A 14,929-nucleotide genomic window follows, 5' to 3' on the forward strand; every position below is an offset into this window, starting at 1 on the left:
AAAGACAACTGAAAATTTGAAGAATAATACCATACTATTTTAATAATTCAAATTTATTGAAGATTTCCAGTATTTTGAAATGATGGATCAGTTATGCATTTCTATCCTAAGTAAGAAATGAGGTTATAATTCTTTTCACAAAAGCTTGGAAAAATGGCATCTATAAGAAGGCTAGCAAAGCCTCGTGTTATCTAAACCCTTCACTTCTTGAGCCTAATTTTTCAAAATCCTACTTGTCCTGCCCTAGACCCAAGATTCAGATTTATTGTGGTTTTGATTTGCATTTTCCTGATGGCTAATGATGTTGAGCTTCAGTTTATGTGCTTATTGGTCATTTGCATATCACCTTTGGAGAAATGCCCATGAAGATTATTTGCTTATTTTTTTTTTCGATGTTGTTTTTGAGATAGAGTCTTACTCTGTTGCCCAGGCTGGAGTGCAGTGGTGCAGTCTGGGCTCACTGCAACCTCTGCCTCCTAGGTTCAAGCAATTCTCTTGCCTCAGCCTCCTGAGTAGCTGGGATTACAGATGTCTGCCACAATGCCTGGCTAACATTTTGTATTTTTATTAGAGACAGGGTTTCACCGTGTTTGCCAGGCTAGTCTCAAACTCCTGGCCTCGATCTGCCCACCTCAGCCTCCCAAAGGTGGGATTGCATGCGTGAGCCACTGTGCCTGGCCTATTTGCCCATTTTTAAATTGGATTATTTGCCTTTTTATTGTTCATTAGTAAATTTTCTTTATGTATTCTGGATACTGGACCCTTTTCAGATACATATCTAAAAAGTATATTTTTCATCAGGGAAATAAAATATATATTTTTCATCAGGGAAATGCCAGTCAAAACCACAATGAGATTTTGCTTCACACTCAATAAGATTGCTATAACACAAATGATGATAACAAGTTTTGGCAAGGAAGTGAAGAAATCTGAACTCTTATGCACTTCTGGTAGATATGTAAAATGATATAACTGCTTTGGAAAACAGTCTGGCAATTCCTCTAAAATTAAATGTAGAATTACTATATGACTCAGCTGTTCTAATCCTAGATATATATCCAAGATAAATGGAACATATGTCCACACAGAAACCTGCACGTGAATGTTTATAGCAGTATCATTTCTAATAGTTGAAATGTAGAAATAACTTAAATATCCATCGAATGGGTCATGGATAGACAAATTGGGGTATATCCATACAGTGGAATATTTTTCAACAATAAAAGAACTGAAGTACTGCTACATGCTACAGTATGGACCTTGAAAACATTATGCCAAGTTGCCTACTTAGCCAGTCATAAAAGACTACATATTATATTATTTCATTGATACGATATGCCTAGAATAGAGAAATCTGTAGAGACAGAAAATAAATTAGTGGTTGCCTGGGGCTGAGGGGGTTGAGGCAAGTGAGGGGAGGCTGCTGAAGAGTAAGAGGTATCGTTTTGGAATGATGAAATGTTTCAAAATTGTGATTGTTGAACAAGCCTATGAATATACTAAAAAACATTGAACTACATTATTTCAGCAGGTAAATATATGGCATGCTAATTAGATACCACAAAGTTTTAAAAAACGTTTGGGAAAATGGGAGATAGAACATAATGAAAGGCTGTATTTGTTTTCATTAGGAAATAATTGGAAATTCATTCTCATTAGGAAATGTATTAACATAATGAATGTTCTGCTCACACGTAACAATAAATTGCTTTTGAGCTAGAACATAAAGGGTATACACAAATTCCTGCTCACTTTAGCACCGAAAATTAGTGGTTTAGATAGGGGATAGGTTCCATTCCTCCTCTTCTTTGTTAATGGCAAAGTTGATGACTGTACTAACTAAGCAATTTTTATTTGTTTACTTATTTTATTTTTGGAAATGAGGAGATGTTAGTCAAAAGGTAGAAAATTTCAGTTATGAAAGACAAATAAATTCTGGAGATGTACTGTACAATATAGGGCCTCTGGTTAATGATACTATGTTGCCTACTTTAAAATTTGCTAAGAGGGTAGATCTTGTGTTAAGTATTCTTAGCACAAAAGGAAAAACAACAACAACAAAAGAAATAACAAAACCAACAATGGGAGTGGGAGGAAGTTTTTGGAGGTGATGGATGTTTATGGCATTGATTGTGATGACGGTTTCATGGGGGTTACTTAGCTCCAAGTTCATCAAGTTGAATACACTAAATATCTACAGCTTTTTGCATGTCATTCTTCAATAAAGTGGTTAAAAATAAGCAATATTTTAAAAAATGTTAACGAGATTAGAGCCATCCTCTTACTTGACTATAACTTGTAGTCCATCATCATTTCACCTTTCATATCTAGACCCAAGACCCATGAAAAATGAATTTTTCTTCAACAAATAGTAGAACCTGTTTCTGTCAGGTTCTGATGAAGAAGCTGCAGTGACAGCCTTAACAGCCTACCTAAGCTTTGGTGTTTATCGACCTGAGTGAAAACCCCATCTTCACCATTATTAGTTTAGTGTCCTTGGACCCACTGTTTATCAGTCTTCTAGTCAATACAAGTCATTTGAAAGATTATGGAGATATTTGAGGTCTCTCAGCGTACTGTATTATGTATTATCCATCCCAATAAATAGCATTCCCATGGTGGATATTACTTTTCACAATAGTGTCCAGGAATTTTATAGATCTTTGTTAGTATAGTCAATAAAATCTTGATTTAACAGCAACTGGATTATTTACTACTATCAATAATAGTATTACTACCAATAATAACTAATATTAGATTAGCTTTTTGAATCCCTTTAAACTTAGGGTCCTTGAGCTTAGAAATGTTTTATTAGGGAATGGCAATATATTTTTCAAGTTTAAAAACTAGTAATGCATAAAAAAGGTGAGAAGGATAGGATTATATTTTCTTTTTTTCTTCTTTGTGCCTTACTGTATTTGAAAAAAAAAGATTCAATTTTCTAGAGCAGTTTTTAGCTTCATGGCAAAATTGAGCTAAAAGTATGGAATTCTCTCCTCCTCCCCCACTGAATATAGTCTTCTCCATCATCAACATCTCACATCATTACCATACCTTTGTGAAAATCGATGAACCAACATTAACACATCATTATCAACCAAAGTCCATAGTTTACATTAGGGTTAACTGGTTGTGTCATGAATTCTATGGTTTGGACAAATTTAAAATGCTACAGTCCACCATTATAGTATCATAAAGAATGATTTTCCTGCCTTAAACCTCCTGTGCTCTACCTATTCATCCTTCCTTCTCTGCAAATCCCTAACAACCATTGACTTATTTTTACCTTCTCGAAAGTTGTGCAGTTTGCAGGATGTCATGTAGCTGAAATCATGTAGTATGTAACCTTTTCTGATTGGCTTGTTTCATGTAATCATATGTATTTAAGGTTTCTTTATGTACTTTTGTGGCTTGATTGCTCATTTCTTTTTAGCACTGAATAATACTCTATTTCCTTGATTAATCACAGTTTATTCACCCACTGAAGGACAGTGGGTGAATAAGGACCCACTGAAGCAACCAAAATGGTTGCTTCCAAGTTCTGAAAAAAATGAATAAACCTGCTATAAACCGGAGTGCAGGTTTTTGTTGTGGACATAAGTGTTCAGCTCCTTTGAGTAAGTACCCAGGAGCATGATTGCTAGATAATATGGTTAGAATATGCTTAGTTTTATAAGACACTGCCAAACTGTCTTCCAGAATGAATGTACCATTTTCCATTTCTCACTCTCAGCAATGAGTGAGAGTTCTTGCTGCTCCATGTCCTTGTCAGCATTTGATGTTATCAGTATTTTGAATTTTAACCATTTTAATAGGCATCTTGTTTCAATTTGCAGTTGCCTAGTTACATATAATGTTGAGCATCTTTTTGTATGCTTCTTTGCATACCATCTTTGATGATGTGTCTCTTGATAATCTTTTGCCTATTTTTTAATTCAGCTGTTCATTTTCCTATTGTTGAATTTTAAGAGTTCTTTGTATATTTTAGATAATAATACTCCTTCATCAGATTTGTCTTTCAGAGATGTTTTCTCTTGTGTCTTATAGTTTTTGTATTTTTCAAAAATTTTAAGAACATTTTAAACTCTCATAGAACAAACAAATTATTAAAATGTCTCTACCTTTGTTGAAGATGGCCCACACCTTTCAATAGGCCTGGATGAGGCAACACATGAACACATCCTGATGGTGCTTCAGTGCATATGACCACAGCCTTAGGAGTGCCTCAGAAAAGAGCATTTTGATAAACCTGTGTCCTCGCTACACTGCTGTCTAGACACAGCCACTCCAGATTCAGATAATGTTTTATTAGGCCAGGTACAGATCCCCAGAATGAGGCCTTTATTATGGCCCATGGACAGAAAGTCCTGTAAAGGATAAAAGATGCAGAGTTGGATTTGGTGATCTTATAATCCAAAGTAAGCCGTGAAGTGAAAGCTCTTGTTCATGCTGGTTCACCAAGAACACCCTGAGATGTTATAATCCTGCATGTCACATCCCATCACTTGTAACTCCAATGGATTGTCCCAATTACATGAGATTCCTGATCTAGAATGAGATTTGAAATAAATGAACATTTGGGATTGGGGAAGCTATATGTGCTGCTTAAAGTGGCTTTATGGTCATGGTATCTGGCCTGTGTCATCTCTAGGGATTTTGGTTTGGGATCAGGTTGCCCATCCCCCAACCACACCTCTTAAATTTGTGGGCTTTCATTAGCATCTGTGTTTCTTGCGGCTGAAGGATACCTAGTCAGTTAGGTCTGCACCTAGCTGGGGCCACACTATCTATAGGATCCTGACATTTTCCAAGGGCTGTACCCTCCTATCATTTGACACTTCTGTTTAAAGACACTGATTGCACCTTCATAATTTTTTATCGACTACCGTATTTCTCTGTATTAGAGCCTCTTGGGATCTCACTATCTGCCTGGAATTGTACTAGGTAGGGTTGGGCTTGATCCCTGTTTAATTAGTGATTCTCCCCCTTCTTTGGGATTTTGTCTTATATCCTGCATCTCTCTGCCTCTTCCCCCCACTACACCCAATATGGTATTTGGGTAGCTCTATGTTATAGTGAATTCCTATTATCTCCTAAGAGATAACTTAGGTAATGATTAATTAAAATATAAATAAAATAGATAAGAAACGAATCCAATAAAATAAAAATTATAAAATAAAACAGGATGTGTCAAGGCTAGTACCAAGTTGTTTGCCATTACCATTCTCCCTGGCATCTGGGGATTAGAGCAGAGACAGCGTGTCACAGTTACAGGTCTAGTCCCTGCCCACCACAGGATGGTGTAGTGGAGTGAACACATGCTGCAAACACATGGAGCTGAGGCTCCTGTTGGGTACCTCTTTCCTGGCCCTGGCTCTTGTGCCTGTTCCTAACTGGGAAGCTGCAGTTAGGGAGGTAGCATCGTGTTGCAGTAATATGTGGGTGGCAGGCTCCATGGCGGAAGGCTGTGGTTAGACAGAGGGCATGCTGAAATATGACCTGGGTTAGGCTTTCCAACTCTTGGACTGGTTCCCCAGAGTCATTTGGAAAAATATTTTGCTTTATTTGAAAGACCTGATTCTTAAATCCCAGAGAGAACAAATGTTTTCAGAGTACCTGATAATTCTGAAGTGTCTGAATGTGACTTTTGGGTCATAAAATTGCACTCAAATCCATTTGAATGGAAGGCAATATTAGTTGAGTGCCAAGAAAACCATGAATATTCATTAGTTCTCTCATCAGCATCATGATTAATACCCTTAAAGCTATAAATGTCTGAATTCCTTTATGGACAGTTGATCTTGAGAGTGGTTTGTCTACATGAGAAATTAATTTTGACATGATAGTTAACATCAGTATTGGCTTTTTTTGAAGTTTGCTTATCAGAAGAGAAATTGTGTCTACCAAATAAGAGCTTATGGGTATTTAGCACAGATGACATCCCTGAATTATTTTGCTAATAGACATTCCTTAGACACACACACACACACACACACACACACACACTCTTGCACGATACTTACCTTGGTGTAGACCCAGCCAACCCAAAGTGTTCATTTAAGGGACAGGAGCTGCATAGGAGAAGAACATGGGGTTTAGAAGACTCACCCTATCTTTAAACATCTTGGTGGTATGATCTCAGGCAAACTACTTATGATATCCCAAGTTCTGCAAAACAGGAATGGTATATTAACCACTCTCACCAGCATACTATTATGATTAATAGGAACTGTGTTCATAATGAATTTGTAAACTCTGAGTGCTTCAAAAATATGAGAAATATATACCCACGTGTATATATCTATGTCTCTGACATAAAAATTATAAATTTATTTCTTCATCTTTATGTAGAATTTTAATTTTTTATTGAACTTTAAACGTATCCATTGTACATTGAAACAGATCGTCAGTTTAGGAAACAAGCTGAAGCTTCATTTAGGACACTGAGATGTCTTTAGAATATGATGCGTTTTTTTGTTTGCTTCTTGTTTCCTTATAGGCTAACCGAGCAATAAGTACCGTTGGGTTTGTGACAGCTGCTGTTGGTGCCTTCTCATTCCTGGGCTTGTTTCCAAAACGACAAAGAGCAAAATACTATTAACAATGTACTGGAGAAATATTGATATTGAAGGAATTTGGAAGGAGGAAAAAAAACCTGGAATGAATACTTAGTGCATCATTATTGTTCCAAATTCCTATAATGGATGGCAGGCTCTTTAATAAATTGCTTACTGATATTATCTTATCATTGAACCAGTGAAATTTCCTTTTCCTCTGCTAGCATAGATTTGCTGTGGCAGCTTGAACAGGAAACCTTTTGAGTGAGCCAGCAGAATGTCTTAACAAAATCACATCACATTTTATTTCTACCAAAAATATTATTTTCCTTTTCCCTGAGGGTGGCCATTTTGCCAGAGGGATGAAACCCTATTTATATATGGTTTTGAAAGAAATTTTAAGAACCTCAAATTGTTAGGGTTGACATCTAAATTCATATTTCTTTTCTTGTTGGAAAAGGAGCTGGGAAATTCAGCATTTTGGTTAGGCAGTTCTAGGGACTCTAATTTACAAGCCTTTTGGGGATGTACCCTCATCTTCCTGTACCTGTGTAGATGTGGGTGGATGGGAAGAGGAGAGGCTGTCTGCTCCAGGGCTTCAGTTGCCATGATTTCTGTGGAATCTACTTGCTTGTCAGGAGGACATGACAAGTAAGAGTGGGCTGTTATTTCTACAGTGTTACATATTATTCCCTTTGGATTTTGAAGTATTTCAGGGATTTGACCTTTTAACCTTGACAAGAGATCATTAACTTTGTTTTTAAAGTGCCATATTTGGAAAACAATATCCCATATTCTTAAGACTTTTACTAAAAGTCAAGGAGTGTCATAATTTTATTCTCTCATTTTTTTATGTGCTGAATTAAAGAAGCTGCATTTTAGTGCTGTTCCAGTGAAATCCTTGGTGGCAGCAGATGGGGGAAGGTGGAGTGCAGTTCTCTATAACCTAGGATTACATCAGACATTGTAACATGACCCCATAAACCACACCAACAGCCAATGACATCCATCTTATGCTATCATCAAAAGGTTGCCATTAAATAAATGTTCAAGTTAATATTAGGGGGTTGGTGCAATGGGAAAACTAGGAATACGGTAGCTAATGTAACTAAACAGAAGACTCAGTGAAAGTCTTGTTCCTAGTAAATTGATTTAGATTTTACCCCAGGGCCAGAAATACTCAGCAAGCTAATTCCAGGGTTAATAATAATGATAATAGAAGGAGTTGTCTGCTGCACTCAGAGCCCCAGAGACCCTGTATCTCTTCCCTTCTTTTTCTTGAATTCCTTCCCTTTCTTATGGCACCAACTCTGTCTCCAGTAACCCCAAAACACTCTCTTCTTCCACTGGTCTTCTGGGGAGGTGTGAGTGTCTCCTATCAGGAACTAATGTCTAAAATTACGCTTTCATTTTTACTCTAAATTCAAGTATCTGTTCCTTTTATGCCTCTTCCCAAGTAATAGTTAACAACAACCAAAACGGTTTTCTAGTATTGTCAAGTTAAGATGAGATTGGCAGTAGCATGTGTTACCTTTCCCAAGGTACACTTAGTTTTCTAAAGGATGCCTACGTAGAGCAAATCTTAACCCGAAGCAGGAGAATTAGGTGTGGTAGAATTACTACACCCACCAGTGGGAGAAGAAGCAAAATTTGAAATCAAGAACCTCCTGAGAGCCTCAAGTGCAGCCTTTCTAGAGAACTCTGAATGTCTCCACTCCAGAAGACAGTACTGTCTGTGCTAGATAATGTCACAAATGCACTTTTAAATTAAATGCATGGCATGTTCACATTGGTAGTGTTTGAGGGTGCAGTAGTTTTCACCCTTTAGAGGTAAGCTCACAAAGTTTGTCATCAGTTTCCCATAAAAAATGATTACTCTCGATGATGACCAGCTTAAGACTGTCCAGCTTGTTTTTTCTATAGGCGATTATTTGATATCATGCTCATCGTGCTTTTCTAAGACAGAGTCTCACACTATCTCTAGGGCTGGTGTACAGTGGCCCGATCTCGGCTCACTGCAACCTCCACTTCCCAGGTTCAAGTGATTCTCCTTGCCTTGGCCTCTTCAATAGCTGGGATTACAGGCACCCACCACCATGCCCAGCTAATTTTTTATTTTTATTTTTAGTAGAGATGGGGTTTCAATATGTTGGCCAGGCTGGTCTTGAACTCCTGACCTCGTGATCTGCCCACCACGGCCTCCCAAAGTACTGGGATTACAGGAGTCAGCCACCACGCCCCGCCTCATTGTGCTTTTATGAAATGATTTTTCTCAAGGCTATTAAACCTTTCTCTGAGCATATTTTTAGCAGTCAGGAATGGAGTTCAACTTTATCACATTCCAAGAATAAAAATTATGAAATAAAGATCATCATCCACCAGAAACCTTACAGGTTGTAGGAAAACCTGGGGGAAAAAGCCTATACCATTATTGAATCTATTTTTTTAAAAATCTTTTTATGCTATGTAAATATTATATAGTGTATCAATTAAATCTTTTCGTTCTAAAAGTCACTACTAAATGCAGATGTCAGTTCAAGGAATTTGGACTACCATCTTTTTTAGGTTGATGTATAGTTTATAATCATAAGCTAAAAACCTCTTCTTTTTAAAATGTTTGTCTTGTTACTGGTAGCCACTAAATTATACACATTTTAGAAATTATTACTCTCCAGAGAGCTGTGATCACAAGAAAAGGTTAAAAAGCAAACAAAATGTAAACACAGAGGGATTGTTTTAATAAGAATTTGCATTTATGCTGCTGGTTTGTGTAACATTTTTAATGATTTACGGTAGCAAATTTCATGTTGAAGACATCATTCCTAAAGATTTCAGAATTGTAAGCTCAAGGCTATCATATATTGAATCTGTACATCCTGGTATTAGGCACTTAATTGGCACTCATATAATGGGACTGGTTAACGAATTGCCTATGATCTGGATCTGTTAAATAGCAAAATTAGATTTATTGTTATAAGGAAATCCTAATAGGTAATTTAAAATGTTCACTAGAAATAATTTTTCTCTCAATTTTATGGTGAGGGTGATATTTATATTAAAGATAATAGTCTACAGAATATATTTGTAAAGGATGCACCATTTCATGTGGTATTTAATGTGCATCTAATAAGATGACTTAGATCATTACGAGATGAACTAGAACATAAGGTTATTTAGTAGCCTGGGAATTGTCATACTGCGATTACCAATATTATGAGTCCCTTTTCTAACATTGTTATTAAGATGAGTAATGTTGAGTTCTGGACAACTTTTAAAGTTAGAGCTTGAAGCCGGGTGCAGCAGCTATAATCCCAGCACTTTGGGAGGCCGAGGTGGGCAGATCACTTGAGGTCAGGAGTTTGAAGCCAGCCTGGCAAACATTGTGAAACCCCATCTGTACAAAAACTACAAAAATTAGCCAGGCATGGTGGCAGTTGCCTGTAATCCCAGCTACTTGGGAGGCTGAGGCAGGAGAATCTCTTGAACCCGGGAAGTGGAGGGTGCAGTGAGCCAAGATTGCGCCACTGCACTCCAGTCTGGGCGACAGAGAGAAACCCCACCAAAAAAAAAAAAAAAAAAAAAAGAAAGAAAAAGAAAGCTTGAGGTTTTCATGTGTCAGTAACAGTAAACAATGTTGCCATGCTTCTTTAAGTAAAAGTATGTTTTTACAGTTTATTTCATTACCTTTGTGATCTACTCTAAACTTTCCTGTTCACTGGCCCCAAAATGCTACACCTTGAGAGATGCCAAACTTTGGTGGAGTTTGCTTATATATTAACGGTGCCCATGCCAAGATTATATGGAATTAACAAACACCTCCTTCATTCTACCACTTCCACACAATTCTGGCTTACTATAGTTAGGGCTGAATTTCCGAAAGGATTGAATTTCTGAAGTAAATGTTAGTTCTTGTTTCTCTATGAGAAGCATACAAGAAAAACAAAAAGAGGAACTGTAACCTTGGGAAAAAAAGATATATATGTAAATGTTCTTCACAAATAAAGGTTTAAGTAAACTGACAATGTATTAGTAAAACTTTCAAAGGCCAAATGTTGTCTCAATTTTTCTTCTTTCCATTGATGTTCATACTACTAATTTGACTACAGTACCATGAAAGCTGTTCATTTTAAATAAAATAATGCTATGCAAAATGAATACAGTTTATTGGAAATGATATTGCTGGAAATGAATTTCTCTCACTGATAAAGGATACAGTCAGAATAAGCCTATCTATGGTCCTTTGCTGCAAGGTTTAATGCACTGAAAATATGTTTTGAGTCCTTGAATGGAGAGAGGAAAGATAAGGGGAGACTATCATCACTTCTCCACAATGCGTTAATTTTGGGGAAAGAAGGCAATGCTGTTGGGCATGTATAACAACATTTCTGATTACAGCCTGGTCCAAAAATGCCGTTCTGTGGGTTGGCCTCCCAATTTGAGTTTTCTTTCTGGAATCTTTTCATGGCTTTCATAGCCTCTGTTGATGTAGAATCCATTTTTGCCATCACCTGAATAATCTGTCCTGTTGGTGGGAGGCCAGGTTGAATCTTCTGCCAGCTTTTTTTGCCAGGTCCTATATTGACTTTTAGAGTAAAATCCAAATTTTTTTTTGATCAACAGCCAGAGCTCACGATTTTGAAGGATGGCATCCTGAAAAATCAGGTGGGAAAAACAATCAATTCATTGTGCAGGTCCCCCTGTAGCCAGGCCGCTGGCCACTGCAGCCTGCGTCCTTTCCCCAGACCTTCCTCTGAGGTGCACCCATTGCTGCTGCGTCTACCTCTCCTTTCCCAAGTCCCGGAATTCTTCCCTTAAGAAGCAAGAGGGTGCTTGTGTTCATAGAAATCTGCCAAAAGCTTCCAGTATTTCCGTTCCACACATTTCCTGGTTAAGTCCTGGCTAGTGATTTTCTTAGACTGATTTTACCCTCAGACGGAAATGGCAATAATAATAATGTGCTCAAAATAAAGAAAAGAAAAGTTAACCATTAGCCCTGCTACCTGCTGCCTGCCATGTAGAAGGTGCCAAATAAATGTTTATTGAATACATGGTTGAGCTCTAGAAATCAAATGGTTATTGGTTTTCATTTTTGAGAACTTTCTTTTGTTCACATGTCTACACAATTTTTATCAATTTATAGTAATGAAATTGGTCAAATTTTGCATACCACTTTTATTTATACTAAACTTTCTGTCATAAACAATTTTCATGTAGCTGTAGCTTTTTAAAAATGTTATTTTATTATAAGAACATAGGTACAATATGATTAATAATCATTTTAGTGACTGTTTAGCATTTCCTCAAATTGCTGTATAGCTGTTTAAACAAAGAGCATCCCAACATCACTTGAGTGTAATATTTTGCCACTGTAGATACTATTATGATAAGTGCCTTCATACTTGTAGTATTTTTCTCTTCTTTTGGGTTATTAAAACATATAGTTTCAAAAATGGAATCCCTGAGTTAAAGAGTATGAGACATTTTACACATATTGTATACAATGAGATATATATGTACTTAAAATTTGGTTGATCCTTTTTCCAAAAAGTCTTAAAGCATGAGTTAAAAAAAGAACTCTCCTTTACAAAGATAGCACTTGAGCCTCTTACTAAATGGATAAAGTCATTTAGTGACACTGAGTAGAAAAGAAATACTGTAAAGGAAAGACCTTCAAGAATAGGAATTGACTAGAATGAGCGATGGCTTCTCCTCTTTCTTAGGGAAACCCTCCAGAAGGTAGTTCTTCACTCTAAAAATTCTCATTGAGTTTTAGGGTTGGAAGGTCACCTGGTATAGTCTTTACTAGATTGTTGAGAATATTAGAAAAGTGCAATGCAGTGCATTCACGGAAGCAAAATTAGAGTTAATTCATGTTTTGCTTTCTATGCAGAAAATATCAAGAGAATTTCTATGCAGATTTCAAATAATTCTAAATCATTCTCCAAAAAATTTTCCTCACGAAGAATATGTACCATTTTTATAAACCCTTAATAACCGTCATTTTGAGGGATCAAAGTGGTTGCTATAGAAAATAAGCACCTATTGAAAATGGCATTCTTAATTTGTTTGTCTTCCTAGAAAAAATGTAGAGATCACTTTACCTCGACAAAGAAAGCCACACAGAATTGGGTGAAGGCTACCATCAAAATTAAAACCCTCCATGATGTTATGGTTGGGATGAACTGTTGAAAAAAAAATACCATTATTATATTTTACATACTTTACACTTTGTAAAAAGACCATATTATTTAATTTATATTGTCATAATAATTCTCTGAGCTTAGATGTGGGCATTACTTTGTCCCTTTACAGATAATACAACTGAAGGACCCAAAGCGGATAAGAAAATGGCAGGGCCAGAATTCAAAAAAGAATGGACTACCCTTGACAACCTAACAGTGTCTATTAGGAAATGTGCCCTGAGTCACAAATATGAGACAGGACATTTTGGAGGCTGTGTGTCTCTCTTCATTTTCATCTTTTCAGACAGAGAGAAGAAGGCTAAGATTAAATCATTCATCAGATAATATTAGTAATTCTAATTCTCCCAAAGCAAATCCTACCTGGATTTTACTCTTTACGGAGGACAGAGAAATGTAAGTATGTTTTGATTGAGACTAGATGCAGGTTGTTTCTGGCCCTATATCTGATGGCTAAATGAAAGTTGAATGAACCGTCCAAGCCCACCAGTTTTTAAAATTTAAGGGTACACATTGATCATTAAATAGACTTACTTGAAGTGTGAGAGCCACAACTTCCCATGGCTGCATCCATAGCAAAAAGCTAGTTACATAGCCTTTTTTTTCTGAGACCCCATCCAAGAGTAGAATATTTATGGCTGAGTATGTGTGGGACTGAACTCCCTTGAAAACAAAAACCACAGAACCTCCACAGTATCTAAATGCTCACCCTTAATTCTCACCCCTATCCTGATATGGGTCATTTCAAAATCATACTTTGTCATTTTTTTTCCCCAAGTGGAGAGAATTTTTATCAAGTTGTGAATACCACAAACTGTAAAGGGTTGTTTGGATTAAAGGGTTGTTTGGAAAAGCTGGGTCATATTCTAGCAGAGAACCTGGCTCTTTTTCTCACAGCTGCCACCACTCTGATCCAGGAGAACTGTTCTTCATCCCTTGACCTGGAAGGGCCTAGATTTTGAATTATTTGTTTATTTATTTAATTTTGAGATGGAATCTCGCTCTGTCTCCCAGGCTGGAGTGCAGTGGCATGATCTCAGCTCATGGCAACCTCCGCCTCCCAGGTTGAAACCATTCTCCTGCCTTAGCCTCCAAGTAGCTTGGATTACAGGCACCCACCACCATGCCTAGCTAATTTTTATATTTTTAGTAGAGACAGGGTTTCACCATGTTGGTCGGGCTGGTCTCCAACTCCTGACCTCAAGTGATCCACCCACCTTGGCCTCCTAGAGTGCCGGGATCACAGGCATGAGCCACCGTGCCTGATCCTGGAATTATTTATGTATGCAATGGTCTTCTCTCCTAACTTCTAAACTACCTGAGAGCACTGACCGCACCTTATTTATCTTTGTAACTCTGCTATCAAACTCTTGAGCTTCATGTTTGAGGAATAAATGACTTGGGTTTTCATTTCCTAATTGCTCCTCTCATCTCTCACATGTAGTCTTCCTGCCATCATCTAATTAATCTGTCTTCTCAGTGCCCTGCTGAGAAGCCTGCTCAGTTAGCTTCATTCACTCCCTGTTGCACTTGGCATAAAGTCTAAACTTCTTTAGCTGACTTCATCCAGCCATGCCTTCCTTTATTATTCATTTTTGTTCATACTCCGCAGCCCACGGCCTCAGTTTTAGCCAGTCTTCTAGGGCTTGGGGAAGCCTTGCTTTTGATTTCTATCTCTGCCACCCTACATTCATTTGCATTTCTAAGAGAAAAGAAGCTCTTTCAGTAGTCTCTGCTTCTTAGGCTGTCCTTGCTGGGAATATCCCTACCTCCTACCTAGCAAAATCTAGCCTATCTTCTTCAAGTATGGATAGCCTCAGATAGCACTCAAGTATGTCTCATCTTCACAACAAATCTGTGACTTGGAGGTCAGGAGCCAACTCTTCTCTTTCTTTTATTTCTCTCACAATACTGGGTTCAAGAATTAGTTCAATAACCTCTTAATGAATTAGCTTTTAACCCAGGGCATCCTGGATCAAATGTTATCCACTGATATAAAACTTCATATAGTCAATGTCTGACAAAACATAACTGTCTTTATAGGTCTACTTTTTCTTTCCCTTTGTAACTACATTATAAAGGAATTCTACCATATGGTTTATCTTTTTGAAAATTGAACTTGGAGAATTATTGTATTATTGCATTAATTTTATTGTATTAGTATAACATGGC

General features: G+C 37.2%; 2 protein-coding genes across 7 annotated transcripts in view; one reads left to right on the plus strand and one right to left on the minus strand.

The window, feature by feature from the left end:
- The window catches only part of PLAAT1 (phospholipase A and acyltransferase 1), a 28,224-nt gene extending 21,479 nt beyond the window's left edge, over positions 1-6,745 (plus strand). For all 6 annotated transcript variants that reach the window (XM_037737822.1, XM_037737820.1, XM_037737821.1 and 3 more), the window contains exon 4: positions 6,500-6,745. In XM_037737822.1, the coding sequence (XP_037593750.1) occupies positions 6,500-6,601 (102 nt within the window). In that variant the 3' untranslated portion in view covers positions 6,602-6,745. The remainder of the gene's footprint in view (positions 1-6,499) is intronic.
- A 3,951-nt stretch (positions 6,746-10,696) lies between these two features.
- Positions 10,697-14,929, minus strand: part of ATP13A5 (ATPase 13A5) — a 103,697-nt gene continuing 99,464 nt past the window's right edge. Inside the window, 2 exon segments of the mRNA XM_017526637.2 lie at positions 10,697-11,207; positions 12,659-12,739. Coding sequence (XP_017382126.1) covers positions 10,947-11,207; positions 12,659-12,739 — 342 coding nt within the window. The 3' untranslated portion in view covers positions 10,697-10,946.

The sequence above is a fragment of the Cebus imitator genome, unplaced genomic scaffold (genome assembly GCF_001604975.1).
Source record: "Cebus imitator isolate Cc_AM_T3 unplaced genomic scaffold, Cebus_imitator-1.0 Scaffold43, whole genome shotgun sequence".
Classification (NCBI taxonomy): domain Eukaryota; kingdom Metazoa; phylum Chordata; class Mammalia; order Primates; family Cebidae; genus Cebus; species Cebus imitator.